The 18,964-nt window shown below is 47.4% G+C and overlaps 1 protein-coding gene across 3 annotated transcripts in view; it reads left to right on the top strand.

Annotated features, from left to right (window-relative positions):
* Positions 1-18,964, top strand: part of ABCC5 (ATP binding cassette subfamily C member 5) — an 86,850-nt gene that overhangs the window by 40,897 nt on the left and 26,989 nt on the right. For all 3 annotated transcript variants that reach the window (XM_034999692.1, XM_034999693.1, XM_034999694.1), the window contains exons 11-20: positions 1,190-1,546; positions 4,665-4,736; positions 6,910-7,034; positions 7,156-7,228; positions 9,334-9,537; positions 10,423-10,566; positions 13,409-13,511; positions 16,426-16,610; positions 17,000-17,146; positions 17,438-17,567. In XM_034999692.1, coding sequence (XP_034855583.1) covers positions 1,190-1,546; positions 4,665-4,736; positions 6,910-7,034; positions 7,156-7,228; positions 9,334-9,537; positions 10,423-10,566; positions 13,409-13,511; positions 16,426-16,610; positions 17,000-17,146; positions 17,438-17,567 — 1,540 coding nt within the window. The remainder of the gene's footprint in view (positions 1-1,189; positions 1,547-4,664; positions 4,737-6,909; positions 7,035-7,155; positions 7,229-9,333; positions 9,538-10,422; positions 10,567-13,408; positions 13,512-16,425; positions 16,611-16,999; positions 17,147-17,437; positions 17,568-18,964) is intronic.

The following is an 18,964-nucleotide window of genomic DNA, read 5'->3' as shown; positions in this document are numbered from 1 at the left end:
AAACTTAAACCTAAGGTTGATGAAGAGTAATGGTTATTGGGGTATTTAGAACCACGACACTTCTGGGAAGATTGGAGTTTAGGAACTGATAGGAGATGTGGCAATCAAAGCTTGGAGTTTAGGATCTAGGAGCAAGGACTTGCTCTAGGGGTGGGAGATTATATGATACATTTACTAACACCGGCAAACTTTAAAACAGTTGGGGGTTCTCAGTAAATAAGCAGAGTCCTGACTCTGAAAGGCACCTTTGATCTTAAGTCTTTCTAATATTTCAAAAAAAAGTTGTGTTTTTTTTTATCATATTGGGAATCCAGCTGGGATTCTGTGGAGATCTGCAGTTTAAGAGAGTTGTCAGAAGTGGGTTCAAGATCATGGGCACTTATAATAAGGTTTATTATGGTCAGTGTTTCAAATCTCATTTCAGAAATACTTAGCTTTTCAATCATTCCACTTTTCTTCCCTAACATAATTCAGAGGGACTGTGGGAATGAGTGGGAGGAAAGTCTTGTTGTCTTCCCAAGTGTATTTCTGAGAGACATTCCCTTCACTTCTTCCCAAGTCCATTCCTTTGGTTGTTTGAATCCTCACAAGTTTCAAGGCAGAACTTTGAAGACATGAGAGCTTGGCAAGAAGAGGCACTCTGCCGATGATAAACCCAAGCAAGCTAAGCATGGTCACCATCTCGGCTCGCCTCTCCCCACACACATGTGCCATGTGGTTGCTGAGGGGAGCGCACAGGCTTTGCGGCTCCACAGGAGTGTTCTGGAAGGGAAACACAGTGATGGGGATCCATCTAGGAGAGCAGCATGCCCTTTGGTTTTTCTGCTTGCATTTTACTGCTTGCCCTTCAGCAAGTCATGGGTGAGAACAAAGGGCTGCATACGGGTTAGTTAAATGCACTTTGGCCATACTAGACTGGCAGAAAGGAAAAGGTAGGTTAGGATATGATTGGCAGTGTAGAGTGTTGGGCCGTTGAGAAGGCCCCTGTCCCTCCTGAGGGTGTCCCCACACCCCCGTGACCTCTCGCTGGGCCTGAGGCTGGGCTACACTAATGAGCTACCTTTTGCCCTTCAGCTTCCTTCCACTGTATAGCCTGATGTGTTTTGCCGTGTGAGTGCGCGCCCTAGGCTTGTCCCCCTGGTCTTGGTCCAGTGTCTCATCTTTGCACCTCTCTCACAACTCCTATCAGAGTTTGTTTCTGATGGAAGAGGTTCACATGATAAAGAAAAAACCAGCCAGCCCTCACATCAAGATAGAGGTGAAAAATGCCACCTTGGCATGGGACTCCTCCCACTCCAGTATCCAGAACTCACCCAAGCTGACCCCCAAAACGAAAAAAGACAAGAGGGCTGCCAGGGGCAAGAAAGAGAAGGTGAGACCGCTGCAGCGCGCTGAGCAGCAGGCCGTCCTGGCAGAGCAGAAGGGCCACCTCCTCCTGGACAGTGACGAGCGGCCCAGTCCCGAGGAGGACGAGGGCAAGCACATCCACCTGGGGAGCCTCCGCCTGCAGAGGACACTGTACAGCATCGACTTGGAAGTCGAGGAGGTAAGCCCGGTGCCTCCCCACTCCCCACCTGCACCCCGTCTGTCCACAGGTGTCTGCGGACATCTCCTCCGGCACGAGTGGGCAGCCGCCTTCCTTACACTGGTGGCTGGGGCTGGTTGGAACTAACGAGCGAATCCGGCCACTCCAGCTCCACAAAGGAGTCTTCAGGCATCTACCAGTAGACCTTAATACCAGCTGATCTCATGAGATGCTCATTTGACAAGCAAGGAAATGAAGAGTTCAGGTGGATTTTCCAAGACTTTGCCCTGAATAGATTCTAATTGTTATAGTTGTATGTGAGCTGTAATAATTATTTCTGGTTACCATAACTCTGGGCGAGCTTCTCGTTACCAGTAGGCTGTGCAGAGCACAGACCCTGGTCCATATAAGAGCCCTCAGGGCTGCGCTTATTGACAGATCTCTTGTAATTATTTATCTACTTATTTATCTATTTTTATTGCAGCATAATAGCCAGTGTTCTATTAGTTTCAGGTGTACAACATACTGATTCTGTAATTGTTGATTTTTCATATAAACGAAGGATCATTATGATGTGTGATGTCACAGCCTGGATAGCACAGGACTAGAATCTCTCCGAGGGGCTCCTGGGCAGAGTGGCTGGAAGAGAGTCCAGTTCAGGGCTTTGCAGACACAGTCTGTGACCATTCAGAGGGGCACAGATGTATATGTACATCTGTCGTCGGCTGTTTTCTGAGTGCCAGCTTTATGCCAGGCACCGTTCGTTGTGGGGCTGGGCTGTAGCCGCTGGAAACCAAACGGACAAAAACCTCTGTGCTCCTGTAGCGTAGGTTTTAGTGGGCAAAGACAGATAGTAAACGAGTAGAGTATATGGTATGTCAGATGGTGATAAGGGCCCTGAGGATGAGAGGGAGTGGTGGGCCGGAGCAGGTGTGGTTGCAATTTAAATAGGCTGCCTGAGGGAAAGCCTCATTTAAAAAGTGGTATCTGAGCAAAGGCTGGAAGGAGGCGAAGGCGTGAGCCATATGGGTATCTGGAGGAAGAACATTCCAGGCAGAAGGAACAGAAGCGCAGAGGCCCCGAGTGCGCAGTGTACGTATTCCCCAGCAGAGTGAGCACGGGAGAGAAGGGCAGACGCCGGGGGCAGAGAGGCGGCTGGGATGCCGAGCCTCCTCTGGTCACTTTGCCTTTACTCCGAGTGGGAAGAGAAGCCTTGGGAGGGTTTGGAGAAGAATGATATGATCTGACTTCTGTATGAAGAGAAACATCCTAGCTTCTGGATTCAGAAGAGTATGGAGGCAAACAAGGGAGGAGAGCAGTTAACCCCGGAGAAGCGTATCTTGGACCAAGGAGGGTGATGAGCCATGTGTATCGGCATAACTGGAGCTGGGGGTAGTGGGTTATCACGTGGCGTACATCAGTATCAGCAGCTGACTAAGGCATGTTCCGTGGATCCAGAGCCAAACTGGAGAGAGAAAAGCTCCCAGCTCTTGAAAGCTGCCGCCAAGAGCACATGGTCCTTCGTGACCACACCTGAAACCACGAGTGTAGTTCATCACTGGCCACCACGCACGTCCGTTTTTGACTTCCGTTAACTCTTCACCACAGGCTTTTTTTTTTTTTTTAAAGATTTTATTTATTTGACAGAGAGAGACACAGCGAGAGAGGGAACACAAGCAGGGGGAGTGGGAGAGGGAGAAACAGGCTTCCCGCGGAGCAGGGAGCCCGATGTGGGGCTCGATCCCAGGACCCTGGGATCATGACCTGAGCCGAAGGCAGACGCTTAACGACTGAGCCACCCAGGAGCCCCCACCACAGGCTTCTTATTTAATAGTGATTTTCTTGATTATTGAGGCAGCTCCATTACATTTCTCATCAGCCCTATTAGAGGATTATTCCTCATTCAGCTGAAATGTACTCTTCTGCTTTCTCTTTTGATCCTCATCCAGCCCTTTAGAGCCCACATTCACATGACACACCTTTAGCTATTTGGAGAGGGGTACCTTAATTCTTCCAGTGCACCCCTCTCCCCTTCAGGGCGGGGAAGGGAAGTTAATGTTTGCCTGAGATCCTCTGTGCCCGGGGCATTCCACTGTTGGTATCTCTGTTAGTCACCACGGAGTCATGAGAACAGAGTTTTCTCTATGTAAACCTAACTGACTTGCGCAGAGATCGAACCTTTGACTTGGTCTCCTCATTACCATCAGGCTGTAATCTTTCAAACTCTGAAACCATGTCAGAAACTTTATCCAACATACTTGGTCTAAGACACTGTACTTGGTTCTACAAAGATCACTCCTTCCCTCAAGTTGCTCAAAGCCCAGTGAGAGACGGACAGTGGAAGTAACCAGACCACGAGCACACAGTTGGCAGGTGCTAGTGGAGCTGAGGTTGCATTCACGACCTGGCTGCCTCCAGAATCCATGCTCTTCTGCACACCAACTCTCCCTTTACTGAGGGATTTGAGCCAATGCAGGGTTGCTAAACAGTGGCCCTTTTGAAATCACCTGCCCGTCCTTGAAAACTCGGAACACCACCTGTTGAGAGCTCATTATTTTGCCTGGAGATATTCAGTTAATCACAGGCTTTCCTCCTCCCCACCCCCACCCCCCCCTTTTAAGTGGGATTGATGATATCAATAGTCTTCAGATTCTTGGAAATGTTTTGTAGAAAAATGGAAACAGTGCACATAGTTTTTATTGAAAATAATTTATAGACCCTAGAGGAAAACATCATATAAAATGAAATGAAAACCAACAAAATAATTTCCAAGAGTCCTGCCCTCATTTCCAAAAACAACAAAAATAAACAAATAATCACAAAACATGGGTTGCCAAAAAAGTAAGAAAGAGGCTGGGCTTTTCTAAAAGTAACGTGGGATACCTTCATGTGTGTGGCTTATTTACGTTTTCTAAAAGGCTCACACATCCGTTACCTCCCACATACGCCCGCAGAAGCCCTCTGAAGTAGGTGGCTGACAGGGAGCAAACAGGGAAGTGAACTTGCAGGGTCACCAGGATGATCGTCTTCCTATTACTGATGGGCTGTCGTTGTGTTTTTCCTCGAAGAAGTCAGCAGCCCCTAGAGACGAGTGGTCCATGGCCCTAATGACCTTCCTTTCTCTGTGTGCTTTGTCCAGGGTAAACTGGTTGGAATCTGCGGCAGTGTGGGAAGTGGAAAAACCTCTCTCATTTCAGCCATTTTGGGCCAGGTAATATTTTGTTTTGTCTTTGGCCTTTTCTGCCTCTTTCCCTGGAATCTGCCTCACAAGAGTCTTGGGAAGAATGAACTAACTTCCCGAAGAGAGTCAGGAAAGGTAGAAACAAAGTGAACCCTTGGTCTGTGTTCTGCCCCCTGCCCCCGCCCCCTGCCCCCACATTCCCACCCCTTATCAGCGTTGTATCTGGGAGTGGGCTCAGTGGATACCCGAGGAGTGACTGATTGATACCTAGCTGGAGCCATCCATTTCTCCTGCCTTCTTTTATTCAGCATGTATTTATTGAGTGCCATATGTATGCCAGACAGTGTGTTGGGAAATGTCAGCGATAAGACGTGAACAAACTGCAGACTGCCAACAGAGTGAAGAAGCCGGGCCGGCCAGCATTACCAGCCTCCCTGTCAGAGAGATCTCTGTCAGGATTTGATCTAGAAGCAAAGCCCCGCTCTGATTACAACCTAACCATTGAAAGAATTACGCCCTTGGGAGCTGATGGCCTAGCTGGGGAGTTACACCTTCGAGACACACAAACATAGCACAAGGCAGAGAGTGAATGGTTCACAGAGGGCCCAGCAGAGGGCTGTCAGCGTTCACATGGGGGCAGGGTCAGGGATCATCCAGCTAAGGCAAATTGTCTTTTCCTGTGTTTTAAAACCAAATAATAGGGAAAATCAACAAGGTACTTCCACCTGCTTTTAATCTTGAATCAAACTAGCTTGACTTCGATGGTCGGGATGAGGATAAACTGAAGCTCATTCTTACCTACCTGTGGAGAAGGTCCAATGAGTCATTTCTCCATACTGAGGAAATTAAACACATGCAAGAAGGAGTTGGGGAAGGGTGTTTTGTAGTGTCCCGGTTATGGAATATTTTGTCTTATTCAGTGTCACTGTCACAGTTGATAGAGTGGTACTCTCCTCGGGAGCAGTGGGACCCGGCGTGGTCTGAGGAAGGTTGCATCCAAATCATCTGGAGCTACAGCGCCCCCACCCCACTGCTTTGTGGGACTCCTCATTGGTTGGGCTCAGCCCTTGATCTTTGTAAACAGCCAAAACCTCCTGGGGGTTCTGATCATTTCGGGGTCAGATTAAGGGTCAATGATGAGAGACATGGGAGATGAAGGGGGAGGTGGTATTGAATGGGGGATGGTTAGGGTAAAAACGGAGTGGGGCTTTGCTTCTAGGTCACATCCTGACAGCAATCTCTGTGCCCGGGGGGCTGGTAATGCTGGCCGGCCTGGCTTCTTGGGAGTTGTGTTGGCAGCCTGCAGTGTGCGTGTTCGTCCCGTAGCAGCTGGAAGAGTTGAGTTTCCGCAGTAGACCCTCCGTGGGTTTCTGAACACTGAGTGCAGAGCAGGGGGCTTTCCAGTTTTGGGGCGGTTGGTACCGCTGTAATGGTGTGTGCTGGGTGCACCTGTGTACGTCCACTGTGTGTTAATGGTGTTTGAGAGGACAAGCTTGGATGTGCAGGATGGGTGACAAAACTTTGTTCAAGCTATAACATCCCTAACCCAAGACAGATGTCTACTGTCAGTCCCAAAAGGAACCCCGAAAGAGGACAAAACGGATAAATCATATCAATCACTGTGGCAGAAACACAATTCGAAGCACGTGGCTCATCACACAGTCTCTTCAACGTTGAACAAGAGGGTCTATCCTCATTAAATGGATACTCTGTAATACTAGTTGATGTCTAACGATTTTTTTCCCCCCTTTGGTCCTCATTTTACAGAAGCAGCTGCTTTAGCCAACAGCCTGGATTAATTAATTCTATAGATGAATTGAGGCAGGAACTAGCTCTACATCCTTGCAGCATCCTCCCCAGGGGACTTCTGAAAGAGCCTTCTGCTCTAGTCCTTCCTTTAGTTAAAAGAGTTTGCAATTAGGAAGAAAGGATCTGGAGTAGCTTATAGGCTGCTGAATGAAGTGTTTGTTCACTCAAGTCCTAGATTACGCGGGGTTCCCATCACACCTAAGCAAAGAGAACTTTTATTTTCTTTGCTTCTGTAGCTCTCTATGGAATGAAGGCGAGGTCTGGATTCAGGTCCAAAAAGCATCCAAGGAGATTGCCCAAACTTTGAACTCCGTTGCGGAATTGTGGGGGGTTCTGTTGGCGTAGGGTGGTGGTTTTGCTTCATGATGCCATTGGATGGTGTCTGTCTCCCTAGATGACACTTCTAGAGGGCAGCATTGCAGTCAGTGGAACCTTCGCTTATGTGGCCCAGCAGGCCTGGATCCTCAATGCCACTCTGAGAGACAACATCCTCTTTGGGAAGGAATTTGATGAAGAAAGGCAAGGAATGTTTGGTTTCTGTCATGCTTTCCGTCTTGGCCATGTGAGACGCAAGGCAGCCCACGTCAACAGGCTCTGTTCCAACCATGTCCCTGATGCTAAGTGTCTTTATGTCCTTCAGATACAACTCTGTGCTGAACAGCTGCTGCCTGAGGCCTGACCTGGCCATTCTTCCCAACAGTGACCTGACTGAGGTACCGACCTTCTGCCCCTAATGGGGCAGTGCGTTGAGCAGAGAGGATTCTGGAAGATGGGTGGCAGGGCGGTGCCAGAGCCACCTCCTAGTAATGTATCTTAAATGTGGCAGCACCTACATGGGGAGTTTTGCTTTCACTGGGACTTTATGTTCGGAAAGCATTTGTTCCTTAGGGCAGGGTTATCAACACTACTTGTTTTCAGCATATAAATATTTCATGTCATGTGGATTTTTTTTTTTTTTTTTTGGTGAGAGTGCATGAGCGCACGTGCACACGGCGGGGGTAGGGGATGGAGGGAAAGGGAGAGAGAGCATTTTTTTTTTTTTTAAAGATTTTATTTATTTATTTGAGAGAGAGAATGAGATAGAGAACATGAGAGGGGGGAGGGTCAGAGAGAGAGGCAGACTCCCCACCGAGCAGGGAGCCCGACGTGGGACTCGATTCCGGGACTCCAGGATCATGACCTGAGCCGAAGGCAGTCGCCCAACCAACTGAGCCACCCAGGCGCCCGAGAGAGAGCATTTTAAGCAGGCTCCACACTCAGTGAAGAGTCCGACTCCGGGCTTGATCTCACGACCCTGAGGTCATGACCTGAGCCGAAATCAAGAGTCAGACACTTAACCGACTGAGCCACCTTGGCGCCTTGTATGTCATGTGGATTTTAAACAAAATCCCAATGTTGGTTCAGAGTTAATGTTTTCTACGCTGAATATTCATTTGAAAACCGTAAGTCAAGCATGTGCTTGTTGAGGTTCTTCTCTGAACTTTATTCTGCCAGCCAACCTCCTTATTCATACACAGTCTGTGGAGAGCCCTCTTCAATTAGAAAGAGAGAGGCCTTAGCACAACCCCTTCTCTCTTTGGCTCTCTGCCCTGGAGCAGTTTGCAGAGGCGTTTCTTTGGAACTGGCTTGTGTTCTTTGGTGTTGACTCTTGTTTCCCATGACCTGCCCTGAAGGTCTCTGGAGCTAGCATTTTATTCAGCTGACTTCAGTTAAATCCTTCCAACCGGATTTGGTGAATGGTTTTATTAGTTCACTGGTTCTCAAATCTTAGTCCCCAGACCCATAGTGGATCAGCAGCAACAGTATTATTGGGAACTGGTTAGCAATGCAGATTCTTAGGCCTCACCCCACACCTACTGAATCAGAAACTCTAGGGGCAGGGCCCAACCATCCGTTTCAACAAGCCCTACAGGTAATTCTGATACATGCTCAGATTTGAAATCTCTGAATTCAGTGTTTTTTTAAGGACAAGTTCTTTGTTTTTTTTTTTTAATTACAGAGCCAGTTACCATTTGACAATTGATTTATTCATGTGTTCATTTAGTAACATTTATCAAAGGCTTGTCATGTGCCAGCTCCTTATGCAGAAACTGCTGGGCACTAGGAATATAAAGGACTAGGATAATGATCTGTGCCCTCAAAAAGCTTACAATTGAGAGGATGAGATACCCGAACAAATAACTATAAAATAAGCTGATAAAAGCTCTCAAAACTTTAAGAAAAAAAATTAAAAAAAAAAAAAAGTCCCCTTTCTTTTGGGCAGTAGTAGAGACGAGGGTGGGAGTAGGTTTCACAGAGGAGAGGGTGCTGGAACTGAGCAGATACAGTACAGAAAAGGCATGACAGTGGTGTGAGGGTTCATAATGGACACACAGTTTAAAATGGCTTAGATGCCGGGGAGTGGAAGAGAGCTTGGTTGGCAGTGGAGACTGAGAGCTGCCGTGGAGCCAGGTGGCAAAGAGCTTGCTTTCTATGACATGTTGGCTTAGATTTTATTCTTTAGGGCTCTTGAAAGACAGTTTTCAACAAGGGTGGGACATGGTCAACTTTGTGCTTTGGAAAGATCTTTCTGCCCACAGAGAATGGATTGGAGTGGTATGTCAAGGCGGAGTTCTGGGGAAGGCAGAGTTGTCTTCTCTGGGCTGGCTCCCGCAGTTCCGGGGTGGGCCCTGGAGGATCAGAGTGGCACTTCCTCCAGGTGGGGAATTCAGTAGAAGGAGCAGGTTAGTGGAGCAGAGGAGCAGTGACTGGGGGTGATCGCTGAGCTTGGTGTTGGACTTGAGCTGGAGGCTTCACTGTGCTTTCTGGACTCTTGTAGATTGGTGAGCGAGGAGCAAACCTGAGTGGTGGGCAGCGCCAGAGGATCAGCCTGGCCCGGGCCTTGTATAGTGACCGGGACATCTACATCCTGGATGACCCCCTCAGTGCCTTAGATGCCCACGTGGGCAACCACATCTTCAGCAGTGCTATCCAGAAGCACCTCAAGTCCAAGACAGTTCTGTTTGTTACCCACCAGTTACAGGTATGGGGCATTCTTGCCCAGGCTGCCCACCTTGGCTTGGGAAATCAGAAGCAGGGAGGTGGGCTTGGTCCAGGTCCCTCCATGGAACTCCTTAGAGCTTCCTGGAATCAATGTTTATTTTCTCAGCAGATAGCCCCCAGCCCATTGTACCAATAAAGCTCATCGTACTGATGTACCAGATGGCCATCTGAATTAGAAATCCTCAGAGCTTGTTAGCTTTTGCATATAAATCAGTAAGTAAAAGGGCTGAGAGGAGTAGGCTGCAACTGGAGTTTGCGTATGAGATCGTTTGGAAAGCATCTTGTTAATATCTATATGCAAGTGGGAACTGTTTAAGGAAAACAAGCTCTTCTCCCTCTGTCACGCCAAGACAAGCAGCCACTTTGGAGAGCAGCTCCAGGATGTTGCCATCTGCTTTGCATATGTTGTCAGGTTTAGGGGGCTCATCCCCCATTCTGCCGCAGAAAGTCTGTAACCATGTGCTTCTGGGTACAGCGAAGGGCTGTGAAGTTTAATGCAAGGCTCGTGTGACTCCATCAACAGATCTGTGTCAAAAACGAGAGGTGATGCTCTTTGAACCGCATCACGAGGCACAGTAAACGAAACCGGGTCCTCTCACTCTTGGCACTATTGACATTTTGGGCCAGATTGCTCTTTGTTGGGGGTGGGGGGAAGGCTGTCCTGTGCAGCCCTGGCCTCTATCCACTGGATGACAGCGGTACCCATCCCCAGTTGTAGCAACCAAAAAGGGCTCTAGAGAGTGCCAAATGTCCCCTGGGAGGCTCACTTGCCTCCAGATGAGAACCTCTGAAGGAAGGTGTGGGTGTTGAATGTATTTGCACAAATGTCAGCAACATTGTATTGTCCCTGCCTTTTTGTCTCCAGTACCTGGCCGATTGTGATGACGTGATCTTCATGAAAGAAGGCTGTATTACAGAAAGAGGCACCCACGAGGAACTGATGAATTTAAATGGTGACTATGCTACCATCTTTAATAACCTCTTGCTGGGAGAGACACCCCCAGTTGAGGTAAGATTTGCATGGCGTTTGTGGGCATCTCCTCCTTTCTAGCGAGGGAGACTTGACTGTAGCGAGTGATGGAGAGATCCCAGCTGAACTCAGTGTCTGTGTCTTGTTGGCAGGGGCCCTATTTTCTGGTGACCAGACTCCTTTGCTTTAGTTCACATACTGGTGCTGCTCTATGAGAGCAGGATTATGGGGCTGGTGGGCCGATGTCTTCTGCCACTGAGAACACATTAATGAGGCAATGACAGGGAGAAAGTTATGGGCTCAGCACATGCTGTTGTTCAGTCGTAACTGAGCTTCCTAAACTCTGTCATTCCTGACTGAAGGATTATGAAGCTCCTTTTTAAATAAACAAGTGAAGAAGGAGTGAGGGAAGAGAAATTAAATATTGCATACATTTGACAATGATCCCTGGTGCCTTGGCTGCTAATTTGGCACTCATTAACCGACATCTGTGGTCCCAGTTCCTGGGTTAGACACGTCATAGATGTCATCCCATGTAGTCATTTTAACAGAGCTCTGTGGCAAAGTAGGATTATCCCCCACTTTTATAGCTGAGGGAATGGAAGATCAGAAACCTTAAGAGCTCGAGAACAAAGGTGGTTTGATGTCACCGTGCTCCTTCTGCCTCGCTACCCTGCTTCCTGTGGCAACACAGAATGGCAGTTTTCCATGGCTTTCCCCTGGGCTCCGAGTTAGGCCCAAACAGGGGTATTTAGTTAGAGCTCGCCAAAGAGGTTGTTTTTCCTTCTTGCCACCCTGCTCTCATTTTGAACTCCTTACTTATTCTGTGGTCACCCTGGATTCTAGGGGTGCACTCATGCACTCAGGCTGGGCTAAAAGGTACTTCTTAGCTACCAGGTCATTTGATGTCTGCACAGGATAAAAGCAGAGTTACTGGGACCTTTTCTGGGAGCCCTGTTTCAGTCCTTGGGTGTCATCCTGTTTGATTTCACGAACAGTATAATTAACTGTTCGTGACCGATGCGTTTTAGGCCTCTAGGAATAACAGGCGTTCCAGAGTGTCACCAGGAACTTCAGTTGAGACACCTGAATCCAGATATGGATTTTATGATCTCTCCCTCTGGCTCTCAGGGTGCTTTGGACTCTTCAGAAGTTTTCCTCCTCACTGTAGACGTGGAGGGGGGAAATGAGAGGGAAAGAAATTAAAATAGGAAACATCCAAGAAGCAAAAGAATATCGAGAATCGGTGTATTGCAGCAGAGAGAACATACCTTAGGAATGTCACTTAACTTTCCTGAGCTTTGGTTTCCTCATCTTAAAAATGGGGATGACACCTGCCTCTTAGAGTTGTTGCATCAATTAAATGAAATAATATGTAATCTTACTAGTAAGTGGTCAGCAAATGATAATTTTCTCTTTAGTGCATTTATTCATACACAGTAGTAAATATAAAATTAGAGCCCCATCTTGTGTTCTGTCATGGCTTTAAATTTTATATTTTCTGGTTTTTTTCACTGTCCGTTTAAAAAGTCTAGTTGGAGAGCAAACTGGGGTCATGAGGCTGACAATGACATAGAATTAAATGTAGTAAGCTCAGGACGCCTGGCTGGCTTAGTCAGTAGAGCATGGGACTGTTGATCTCGAGGTTGTAGGCTTGTTTTGTTTTGTTTTTTAAAGATTTATTTATTTATTTGAGAGAGAGAGAGAGAGAGAGCACAGAAGGAAAGGGAGAGAGAATACCAAGCAGACTCCCCACTGAGTACAGAGCTCAACTTGGGGCTCAATCCCATGACCCTGAGATCATGACCTAAGTGGAAACCAAGAGTCAGATGCTCAATCAACTGTGCCACGCAGGCACCTCGGGGTTATAGGTTTGAGCCCCATGTTGGGCATAGAGATTACTTAAAAGTAAAATCTTTTAAGAAGTAAATGTAGTAAACTAAATTAAGGGAATTTTCTACATAAAGATAATAAGAGGAACTTCAAAAGGGGAGCATTAAGTAGCCTCTGTTGTCTCAGGTACAATCTGATGGATGTTTATTAAGTCACTTTGTGTCCTATTATGGGCAGTGCTTGGTGCTAGGTCTGGTACAGGTTACCACCGTGAGTCAGACATCATCTCATCCTCGAGGGACTCGCAGTCTGCTAAGCAAGACCGATGTTCTGATGCTCTTATAGGGAACTGTAACACCAGGTCACATTTGCTGCAACATGCTATCATGAAGTACTAACCGAGTGCCTGGGAGAACAGGGGAGGGGTGAGCTCTGTCCTAGAGGAGTCTAAGTTGCCTCAGGGAGGATTTAAGATTTGAATCCCTCCGAATGGGGATAACTGTAACTGAGTTGGGGTGAGGGGAGGGGCATTCCAAGTGAAGAACCAGTGTGGACAAAGGTCCAGAAGTGGGGAATGGCAGGATGGTGTGAGGAATGGTGTGAAATCCAGTGTGGCTGGAGAGTAGAAGTCACAGGAATGGGAGAAGAACATACAGAGTCGGGCTAGGGCCAGAATGTGGAGGTTTTGCAAAACCAGGCTGAATTTGAGTATATCCTGTGGTCGCAGTGGGAAATGGTCAGATCTATGATTGGATTTAGTAATGTGGAGATCAGAGATGAAGGAATGGGAATGCCCCAGCCCTAATACTTTGGGCAAGTTGGAGTGGATGAGAACATTGGGGAAAGCAATGTCTATGGAATAACAGGATAGGAACCCAGATACCGAAGACTGAAGGAGTTGAGGAAGCACAAGAAAGTGGCCCTTTTAAGAGGTTTGATGTATCTCTTCTCAAGAATAGCAGCAGCTTGAAGATGATTCTCCAGTGTGCCTGTGGACATTTGTCTGAATGGCCGTATTGTAACCAGAGACACTTTTTTTTAATATTAGATTAATTCAAAAAAAGAAACCAGCGGTTCACAGAAGAAATCACAAGACAAAGGTCCTAAAACAGGATCAGTAAAGAAGGAGAAAGCAGTGAAGCCAGAGGAAGGTAATGACCTTTTTTGAGATTTTAGATTTGTCATTGAAGTTTATCGGAAAGTATGCCAAGTGGTAATTCATAATGTTTGACAGCATTGTGTGTTGTAGAGTCCTCTGGCCTTATATTTCTGGAATAACAAATTCTTGTATAATATTGGGAGACTATGAGGTGCCTTCTGTTTGCTTAAACAGACCAAAACAGTAAGAATGACCTTTAATCCTCTGCCTTGGCTACATACTGTGGGTCAGGTGTCTGTAATCATAGCTGAGTCATCTTGAGTAAGGAGAAATGGAATGATGAGTAGAAGTATACCCTTCTTCCCGTGATTCACCTTTGCTTTTTTTTTTTTTTGAAGATTTTATTTCAGAGAGAGAGAGAGCAAGCATGGGTAGGGGAGGGCAGAGGGCACCCCTCACCTCTGCTCTTTAAAAGTCAGTGCCAATCTGCCTTCAGCTCAGGTCATGATCCCGGAGTCCTGGGATCAAGCCCCGCATCCCCGCTGAGCAGGGAGCCCGCTTCTCCCTCTGCCTCTGCCCTTCCCCCCTTTGCTCATGCTCGCTCTCTCGCTCTGTCTCTCAAATAAATAAATAAAATCTTAAAAAACAAACAAAAGTCAGTGCCAGTCTGTGGCTGACTCAGCAGAGCGTGCAACTCTTGATCTTAGAGTTGTGAGTTCTGAGCCCCACTTCGGGTATAGAGATTACTTAAAAATAAAAATCTTAAAAATAAAATAAAAGTCAGTGCCAGTCCAGGAAGAGATGTTTCAGCACGAGCAGTGTCTACATCTTCAGTAGCCCCCTCATTAGAATGTTACCCTCCTGGCTTTTTTTTTTTTTTTAAGATTTTTTATTTATTTATTTGAGAGAGAATGAGACAGAGAGCATGAGAGAGGGGAGGGTCAGAGGGAGAAGCAGACTCCCCACTGAGCAGGGAGCCCGATGCGGGACTCGATCCTGGGACTCTAGGATTATGACCTGAGCCGAAGGCAGCCGCTTAACGGGCTGAGCCACCCAGGCGCCTCCTCCTGGCTTTTTCTGATGAGGCTACAACAGGGCCAGGCTGAAGAGTTACAGCGCAGGTTTTTCCTGCCTGACTTTCCCCGGCCAGAGTCCTGGCTCTGGTTTCGTAAATCCTTTATCTTATCAACTAAAGCAAATATTGAGAGTTAGGAAAACTATTTGTAATGCCTCCGGCATTTTCACCTTTGTGAATCTTAAGCTGCACCAGTTTACCCGAGATACAGAACAAAGAGCGCAGCCCTGTTTTAAAGCTCTCTTTTGTTGTCACCGAGTCACCTCACGTTATGAATCCAGGACTTTGGCCCTGGGCCTGTTTTCACTTCCTTGTTCTTAAAACTGCACAGTTGTTTGGTGTTAGGAGTTGACCATCCTGACTTAGCACACCCTGCCGCTTTTCTTTCTTTCCGTAAACCAGGCATGAGACTTTGCACTGGGTGTGATTTAAGATACCTGTACACACACAAAACAAACACAGCACAGAAGGCTGAGTCATCTCTCTGTTCCTGGCACAGGCAGTATCAAAAACCCCAGAGAACCCTGAGGGAATGTTTGTTCTCATCTACAGAGCCCCTGACCTGGATACTCACAACTCTTCAAGTACTCCAGGCACGTGAGGCTTGTTCCAAGATAATTAGACGTTGCCCGTGATATAGAGGCACTGGCTTTTTGGAGGGCTGTTTCTCTGTATTAGGGCATCAGCATCAGTCACCTGACCATCCCAGGGAGCCTCCAGGAGGTACCCTTGAGCCTTTCTCTCCTCCTCAGCCGATCACCATGGTCTAATGAATTTACCTCCCGAACCTCCAACCCCATTGCCACGACCCTGGTTCTAGCCCCATCATCGTGCACCTAGAGTGTTACAGCTGCTTCCTTTTAAATCTGGCCCCCATGCAGACAGCTGAGAGGTCTAGTTAAAAATGGGGGACCAGGGGCACCTGGGTGGCTCAGTCGGTTAACCGTCTGCCTTCAGCTCAGGTCATGATCTCAGGATCCTGGGATGGAGCCCTGCGTCGGGCTCCCTGCTCAGCGGGGAGTCTCCTTCTCCCTCTGCCTCTCCCCCTGCATGTGCTCTCGCTCTCTCTGCCTCTCTCAAATAAATAAATAAAATCTTTAAAAAAAAAAAATGGGTGACCAACCAACTCACTTTCCCTCAGGAAGTCTTTCAGTGGCCTCCCATTTCAAAGCAGTGTTTTCTCATCTTGGTCCTGATAGGGCACACATAGAAAATGCCATCATTTGTACGGGACACTGGGATGCATGGACGAGGCTGCTCGCTGCCAGAGGCGGCTGATCTGGCCATCCACAGATCCAAAGCCTGGGAGTCAAATCTCCACGCATGTGTAGCCCATTCTCTTAAGCTTCCGTAATCGACTTTATCTCCTGCCGCTTGTTAGGTGCGCTTAATGGTCCATCCTTGCTGAATTGGCTGGCTGTTTTCCTACCTTTGTGCTGATGCCCACCTTTTCCCCACCTGGTGTACTTTTTGAGACCATACAGAGGGCAGAAAGTCTTCCCTGAAACCGCTCCCCCAAGGAGGTTAGGTACACCTGGATGTTCCCGTGCTGCCCTGCATATATCTCTAGCATTGCATTTAGCATATTTTATTATAATTCTGTGTTCATTTTGTCTGTCCTACCAGGCTGTGGAAAGACCCTCTGCCAGATCTCAAGGACAGGGACGTGGGCTTAATTGCTCCAGGGCCTCATCGTGGGCCCGGTTCATAGTGGTGTTTAGTAAATGTTCAATGGAAGAATATTCTAGCCAGGATAAAAGAATTCTAATCTAGAGCCATGTGAAACTATAGGTTTTCTTTGAGTCTGCTCTCCTATAAGTGACTTAGTTTTGGAAAAGTAGCTTTTTCCTGCTGAGTTCATGTGTTTTTGTTTTGTTTTTTTCTTACCTAGGGCAGCTGGTGCAACTGGAAGAAAAGGGGCAGGGTTCAGTGCCCTGGTCAGTATACGGTGTCTACATCCAGGCCGCAGGGGGCCCCTTGGCTTTCCTGGTCATTATATCCCTTTTCATGCTGAATGTGGGCAGCACCGCCTTCAGCAATTGGTGGTTGAGTTACTGGATCAAGCAAGGAAGTGGGGTAAGTTTCCTCACTAATGGGAAAAGTGTATTGTCTCAGAATGTCGCTGTTTCTTTGTATTCTCTGGCTGTCCTCGGGGAAACTGCTCTCGTTTTCGATGGAAAGAACTAGTGAACAAGGATTACCCAGGGTGCAAAAGATGAGCCCCTAACGTGGCCTCACAGGATAGTTGCTCCCTGACCAGCTATGTAGCAGCAGGACCCCTGGAGGCTGTCTGCCCTCCTCCACTAGAAAAGCGAGAAGGGGACGGGCAAAGCTTGCCTTGTGTTTGCCGCAACCAAGCCCCACAGTCATTATCCTGCCCCTTCCTTTGAGCTGAGAATGGCCCCGAGTAGGAGTTCCTGGCTGTCCTTAGGAGTCTTACCTCACAGAGCCTTGCCTCCAAACAGAACGCCACAGCGACGCAAGGGAACAAGACCTCTCTGAGCAGTAGCATGAAGGACAATCCTCTCATGCAGTACTATGCCAGCATCTACGCCCTCTCCATGGCAGTCATGCTGATCCTGAAAGCCATTCGAGGAGTTGTCTTTGTCAAGGTATGCAGCGGGTGGCTCCTGCGTCTCCTCTCCCTAGTGACTGTGTGGTCAGCCTCTCTCGGGGTCATTCCGAGCAGGGGAGCTCCTTGGAAGCAGGATTTAGCTGAAATGACCTGTATCCCATTAGCCTCAGCCTTTTCCGAGTACCCACCTCTTTCTTCTGTGACCATTTGCCCTTCTCCAGCTTTGCGAGTGGATGTCTTCTGGAGCTGGGACCTGGGTAAATAGGAACTGAGTCTGCCTGAGTCCTTGGGTCTCTGGGCCCTGATCACTTTGTCCTCTGCTCCTTAGGGCACACTGCGAGCCTCCTCCCGGCTCCATGACGAACTTTTCCGAAGGATCCTCCGAAGCCCCATGAAGTTCTTTGACACCACCCCCACAGGGAGGATTCTCAACAGGTTTTCCAAAGACATGGACGAAGGTATTTCTCACTGCTTCTTTTATGCTCTGGAGCATAAGCTGCAGCTCCCCGTGCTCTGCAGCCTTCTAAATAACCCGCCAGGCGTGCTCACCTATCCATCCGTATGTTCTGAGAGTACAGCGGCTGTTGGGGTCCACACCAGGAACAGTTTAGTTTTGGACTTCTCTCCAGGTTGCAACTTGTACTTAGGCTAAGTACTTAGCTAAGTACTTAGGCTAAGTACTTAGCTAAGGACCCATCTGGTTTTTTCACCTGTCATCTAAGTTCTCACCTGAGCTCATTTAACCTGAAAACAAGTTCAGAGGATCGAGTTGGCCTAAATACTTTGGACGGGAGCGTCTGAGATTCCAGAACATGTTTACTTTGAGGGTAGTGCATTGGTTCCTGGACATTTAAACCTCTGGCAGGTTTTCTGGATGCTGTGTGGGCTGTGCAAGCACCAGAATTTAACTCCTTCTCATAGCTCAGTATAATAGTAATAGCACCTGACGTTTATTGAGGGCTTCCTGTGTAACCAGCAGTGTGCTAGATACATTATCCTCATCCTCACAGGAGCCCTATGGGATGGGTATTGATTCACCCACTGAATGCATGGGAAAGCTGATGTCTAGAAAGGTTAAATAACTTGCCCAAGATTACATAGCTATTAGATAACAAAACTGGGAATCGAGCCCAGATCTTTTTAGCCTCGAGCTAATGCTTTTAACTATCACCCTGTGCCGCCTCCACAGGAGTTTGTTTCAGATGTTGATAAAGCCAATGTAAAGCCATGGCCAGAGATAACAAGGGATCAGAACCATCACTGATACACAGAACTGATGCGTACACACACACACAAATGGAGGAAAGGTGGAAAGGAAAAAATCAGTGATATCAACATGTCTGGGATTTTTATGAAAATACTCCAGCCAAAAAAAAAAAAGTGGGAGGAGGAGATAGCCCTTCTAGAGAAGATGAAAAAAATACTGATAACTTTTTTTTTTTTAAAGATTTTATTTATTTATTTGAGAGAGAGAATGAGATAGAGCATGAGAGGGGGGAGGGTCAGAGGGAGAAGCAGGCTCCCTGCCGAACAGGGAGCCCGATGCGGGACTCGATCCAGGGACTCCAGGATCATGACCTGAGCCGAAGGCAGTCGCTTAACCAACTGAGCCACCCAGGCGCCCCTAATACTGATAACTTTTGAAGGTTCTACATTCTTTTGATTTTTGTGTATGTTTAAATTTTTCCATAATGAAAAATTTCTCAAATGTTAGCAGCAGTTTATTGTTACGGGTAAGACTAAAGATTATGTTTCCTTCTTGCCTATTTATTTTCCAAATATTTTACCACAGAAGTATATGACTTTTAAAGGGAAAATTGTTTAAAGGGGTTGGGTAGCCTCATAAACCCAGGAG

This window comes from Mirounga leonina, unplaced genomic scaffold (assembly GCF_011800145.1).
Source record: "Mirounga leonina isolate KUSES-001 unplaced genomic scaffold, KU_Mleo_1.0 Mir_115, whole genome shotgun sequence".
Classification (NCBI taxonomy): Eukaryota; Metazoa; Chordata; class Mammalia; order Carnivora; family Phocidae; genus Mirounga; species Mirounga leonina.
The sequence above is the reverse complement of the archived record's forward strand: the minus strand, read 5'-3'. Positions and strand labels throughout refer to the sequence as shown.